Genomic DNA, 6,000 nt, shown 5'->3' on the forward strand with positions numbered 1-6,000 from the left:
AGAAATTTGTTAAAAATGCCAATTCTTTAGACCTACCCAAGACTTACTAAATCAGAAACTCTGGGAGTAGGACCCAGCAATCTGTGTTTTCATAAGCCTTTGGGGGTGATTCTGATGCATGCTTAAGTTGGAGAAACCCAGGGCTAGGCTATATCTGGAGGACTGCAGCCAGGATGGGAAAGGGAAGTAAAATCACACCGTGTAAACTACAGTAGATTAAAGGAACTGAGGATGTTTAACCGACAGAAGAGAAGATCTTGAGTATGTATTAGAGTTGCTTTCAACCACAGTATTTGTAAAAGAATGATTAGATTTCTTCCGTGTCTCCTGAGACAAAGACTGACCAGTGAGAAGAATTAGGAGTGGAAATTTCATTCCTGTTAAGAAGCTTCCTGGATTATTAATACTTCTTATATCTCAGAGGGGTAGTGAGTTCTCTAACACTTGAGGACTTGATCAGTGACCAGATCACTACATATGGGGGTGTTATGAATGTGAGTTAAAGAGTGAGGAGCTTTGTCTCACCTAAATAGGTCTTCAAATCCTCTTCTATCAATTAGATCTAGCATTGATATTCTTTTAAAATTTTCAGAATATTGATAAATCTTTCCGATGGCTTTTGGACAGCCCCAGAGGAAAGATGCCATTGTTTTAACTGTTCAATTTTATTTGCCTCTTTTCCTATGCATGAGTAAAAAATTGGAAGTGTTTTAGATAGTGGGGGAAAAAAAAGAATTAAGAAAATTCCATAATGCCTCTTCCCAGAGATAACCACTTGATAGGTTTCCTTCTTACACAGCATAATTTTGATTGATGTGTATTTCCCCACTTCTTTCATAGTTAGCAAACCTTTCCCTCCCAGTGTTTCCTTAGTTTTTAATACTCTCTTAAAATAAGTCTTAAAATTTTTCAATTTAGCATTACCATACTGTAAATCACAGGCACTTATACTTTGCTTTTTAGAGTAGACTAATCCCATCGTGTTTATTCATTCATTCATTTCTCAAACGTGTATTACTATATAAATGGTACATTGGCTATGGCATTTTCAATTTGTATGTTTTAATCCTAAGTCTGGATTTAAAATTTTACTTTAAGGAATTTCTGAAGAATTTACTTTTAAAAACTTTATTGATTTTCAAATTTGGTAATTATTGTACTCTCTGTAATAATCGTATTATATATAGTATCTTTTCCGATCGAAGCAGGAATGCTTCCAACTTTATAACTTGCTACAGAAGCCCAGTTTACCCTATACCTGACCAGTAGCCAAACTTAACATGAAGCATTGTAGTGGTTCAGAACTGAACTAAGTATTCGTGCTATTTTTGGTAATATTTTTAGTGTACCTAGTGACCTTTTAGGTGCAACAGATTAATGGAGTAATATCATACTACTGTATATTTTGTACTCTATTTATGACTCAATAATGTATCCAGAATCTAATGTTTACTCTTAAATAAATAGACGATTAGAAATAGCATATCTAACAAACCTATAAATTTACCCCTAAGGAAATAAAAAAGTGTAATTATAAAAGACAGTCTTTCCTCTGACCTAATATTATATCAGTTTTAGAATGAACAAGAATTGAAAGTAAATTTTATTGAAAATTTAGCTGAAAATCTTTGGGAAATTTCTAAATTTATGCAGAAATCACCACATTTGGTTCCTTTGGTTAGCCTTCCAAATCAAAAGACTAACATTTGTTGCATGGAATTTGATTTATCTTCTTATTCCTTCCTAAAATGTTTCAACAAAATTAATGAGGCTGAACCATTGACTTTTCAATTATTGAAAACTCAGAATCTAAGACTTACTTTATCATATTTTATTTTTTTTTATTTTTTATTTTTTTTTTTTTGTGGTACACGGGCCTCTCACCGTTGTGGCCTCTCCCGTTGCGGAGCACAGGCTGCGGACGCGCAGGCTCAGCGGCCATGGCTCACGGGTGCAGCCGCTCCGCGGCATGTGGGATCTTCCCGGACCGGGGCACGAACCCGTGTCCCCTGCATCGGCAGGCGGACTCTCAACCACTGCGCCACCAGGGAAGCCCCTAAGACTTACTTTAATCTCAAAATTAATGAAAGCAAATTAAGTAGCCTTGCTTAGGTTAAAAAAATAAAAAGTCTCCAGTAAAGCTGGAGATAATTAATTGTACGCAAATAGGGGGAAGGAAATAATGACTTCAACTAGTCAAAATTAATATAAATAGGCATGTATTTCCTTCTCACATAATCAAAGTGTTACATATTTTTAATATCAAACTCAAATGGAAGTTAAAACAATGAAATATTTATCAGGTCTTCTTTAATAGTTATCATTTTAGCCTTACGTTAGCAATACAAATTTCACAGAATTTGAATTTATGAAATATCTGAATATGAGTTAATTTGGGTAGTTAAAGGTAAATATTTGTGAAGTGCAGGCTATTTACCAAGCCGTATGCTTGGTACTGTGTTTCTATTAGGAGATACAATTCAAACACAATTGAGTAAGATAAGGTCCCTGCCCTGAAAAGAACTTACAGTACCTTTGGAGATACGGGCAGACATAAAAGAAAGTGTTATGAGAGAGGAAAACAGAGGAACCCGAGATGGCAGTGGTGGCAGATGATAAATTATTAGTGAACCAAAGGTTGCAGAGGTAATGTTCATCTACTCAGAAAATGAATCAGTTCTATGGATTTAAACTCATATACTACTAATTTTAAACCAGGTAGGTTTATGGTCCTAATGATTTAATATAGTAGCACTGATAGTCTTTTTCTGCCATTAGCTCTGCCATTATTCTATTTTTAATAAATATAATTAAGAAGTACAATAATTTCTAATTTGTCTGCAATTCATATTTTTCACTATTTCAGATTCCCCCTCTCTGTCAAGGTGGTAAAAAAAAAACAACACATTTTACTACTTATACAAACCTTAATGTTAATAATAGCATAATTTTTAATAATTGAATTTATTGTCCAGTGAGCCAACTAACAATTTTTTGCATAGGATGCCCAATGTAGTTTTTTTTTTTTTTTTTTTTTTTGGTGGTACTTGGGCCTCTCACTGTTGTGGCCTCTCCCGTTGCGGAGCACAGGCTCTGGACGCGCGGGCTCAGCCGCTCCGTGGCATGTGGGATCTTCCCGGACCGGGGCACGAACCCGTGTCCCCTGCATCGGCAGGCAGACTCTCAACCACTGCGCCACCAGGGAAGCCCTCAATGTAGTATTTTAAAAGGCACATTATATGTACAGGAGATTTCGTAGACATGAATTCATTTAATCCTCACAAATCCCAAATGTCAGGTCCATTTTACAGATTATGTCTGCCTAATGCTTAGACAGATTAACTGATATAATATTCTTACAGGCAAAATTCAAAACCCATTTTTTTCTTTGACAACAGTTTCTATTCATTGTACAGGACAGACTGGGACAGAAAATTAAAATTAGAAGCAGATTTTACCATCAACAATTTTACCATCAAGTAAGAGATCTGAAAACTACAAAGTTAGTAGTGTGTATTAATTAGGAATAAATGGGAAAAGCATATTTGAGCAAGTGATGAATAAATTAGAAATATGCAAATTAGAAAGTGGTACTATCAGTCATGAAATGTTTTATTTTCAAAAGTTGATCTTTATAGAGAATTTCTAATTTTTTTCTTTAGCCAGTTAGCAGAGATAATAGTTTTAATCTGAAAATTATCTTTATTTTTAAGATCCCTTCTTTGATCCAGGAAGTGGCCAGGTTCCTTTGCCTCCTGCTAGGAGATTACCAGGTGAAAATGTCAAATCCAACAGAACATCACAGGACTATGATCAGCTTCCTTCATCTTCAGGTGAGTTGGCTAATAATAGTAATAATAATACCTTATGTTTGTACAGTGCTTTTCGGAGCACCTTTTTATTCAGTGTATAATTGAGCATCGCCAGCCTAAAAAAGTATTTTTATCACCATTGCATTTGCTTATAAAGCATGTATTATGAGAAGAATGCCTACAAAATTGTCTCACGGAAAAGAAAACATTAAGCCTTAATATTAACTTTGATATGTCAGTAAAGCATGTTCTGTGATTCAGAATCTATTCATTCTCTAACTTTTGTTTTGCCTTATCAGATATGAGAAATGGGATTGAGGTCTTTATATACCGAACTGCTGCATTCTCTTATTTCTCCATTAAAGGAAGAAATCTCTTTAGAATTAGTATTAGCACCAAACTATTCATTTTCATAGCTTATTTAGGGCTATCATGCAGTGCTCTACTGCCAGTCATCAAGTAGAAGCTTGTTCCATTTTAGTAAATACAAGTCGTACTCATAACCATTATTAATGGAATGTTGCTGCTTTGCTTCTTTGGGAGGTCTTCCTCGACCACCATATCTAAAATAGCTCCCCCTACTTTACACAGTCACTTTCTATCCCCTTCTTTTGCTTTATTTTTCTTCATAGCACCTTTCATTCATTTATTTGCTTGTCTGTCTCATCTGCTAGAGTACTGCTTTGAATATACACACGTGGTTTGGTTCACTGCTTTATCCCCAGGTATCTAGAAGAGGGCCTAGCACATGTTCCTTGGATGAGTGGATGGATAGAAGGGAGGAGGGAAGAGTCGCCGATATCTGTGTTATGGTGAACATACACATATTTTGAGCAACTGAAAAAATATATTTGTCTCATAATTATGAACATCAGAAGTTTTTCCTATGTAGATTTTTGTCCTATATCAGTATTTTTTTCATTAACTGTATTTTGACTTTTTTTTGAAGTGTAGTTGATTTACAATGATGTTTTAGTTTCAGCGGTACAGCCAAGTGATTGTTATATAACTGAATATATATATATATATATATATATAAACTGAATATTATATATATGTATATTTGTCTTCAGATTCTTTTCCATTATAGTTATTATAAGATATTGAATATACTTTCCTGTGCTATTCAGTAGGTCCTTGTTGTATATCTATTTTATATATAGTAGTGTGTATCTGCTAATCCCAAACTCCTAATTTATCCCTCCCTGCCCCTTTCCCCTTTGCTAACTATAAGTTTGTTTTCTATGTCTGTGAGTCTCTTTCTGTTTTGTAAATAACTTTGTATCATTTTTTTAGAGTCCACATATAAGTGATAGCATATGATACTTGTCTTTGATCTACTTCACTTAGTATGATAATCTCTAGGTCCATCCATGTTGCTGCAAATGGCATTATTTCATATGTTTTTATGGCTGAGTAATATTCCATTCTGCATATAAATCACATCTTTTTTTTTTAACATCTTTATTGGGATATAATTGCTTTACAATGGTGTTTTAGTTTATGCTTTATAACAAAGTGAATCAGTTATACATATACATATGTTCCCATATCTCTTCTCTCTTGTGTCTCCCTCCCGCCCGCCCCTCCAGGCGGTCACAAAGCACCGAGCTGATCTCCCTGTGATATGCGGCTGCTTCCCACTAGCTATCTACCTTACGTTTGGTAGTGTATATATGTCCCTGCCATTCTCTTGCTTTGTCACAGATCACCCTGCCCCCTCCCCATATCCTCAAGTCCATTCTCTAGTAGGTCTCTGTCTTTATTCCTGTCTTACTCCTAGGTTCTTCATGTCATTTTTTTTCTTAAATTCAATATATATGTTTTACCATATGGTATTTGTCTTTCTCATTCTGACTTACCTCACTCCGTATGACAGACTCTAGGTCTATCCACCTCATTACAAATAGCTCAATTTCGTTTCACTTTGTATCCATTCAGGCAATCTGTGTCTTTTGGTAGGAGGAGTTAGTCCATTTACATTAAAGGTAATTATCGATATGTATGTTCAATGTATCTTGGCGTTTCTCCTTGCATTTGTCCTGTATGGCACTCTCTGTGCTTCCTGGAATTGATTAACTGTTTCCTTTCCCATATTAGGGAAGTTTTCAACTATAATCTCTCCAGATATTTTCTCAGTCCCTTTCTTTTTCTCTTCTTCTTCTGGAACCCCTATAATTCGAATGTT

General features: G+C 35.1%; 1 protein-coding gene across 2 annotated transcripts in view; it reads left to right on the top strand.

Moving 5' to 3' along the window:
- CBLB (Cbl proto-oncogene B) overlaps window positions 1-6,000 on the top strand; it is a 208,584-nt gene that overhangs the window by 188,858 nt on the left and 13,726 nt on the right. For both annotated transcript variants that reach the window (XM_024735359.1, XM_024735360.1), the window contains one exon: window positions 3,714-3,833. In XM_024735359.1, the coding sequence (XP_024591127.1) occupies window positions 3,714-3,833 (120 nt within the window). The remainder of the gene's footprint in view (window positions 1-3,713; window positions 3,834-6,000) is intronic.

The sequence above is a fragment of the Neophocaena asiaeorientalis genome, unplaced genomic scaffold, assembly GCF_003031525.2.
Source record: "Neophocaena asiaeorientalis asiaeorientalis breed wild unplaced genomic scaffold, Neophocaena_asiaeorientalis_V1.1 scaffold136, whole genome shotgun sequence".
NCBI classification, from domain to species: domain Eukaryota; kingdom Metazoa; phylum Chordata; class Mammalia; order Artiodactyla; family Phocoenidae; genus Neophocaena; species Neophocaena asiaeorientalis.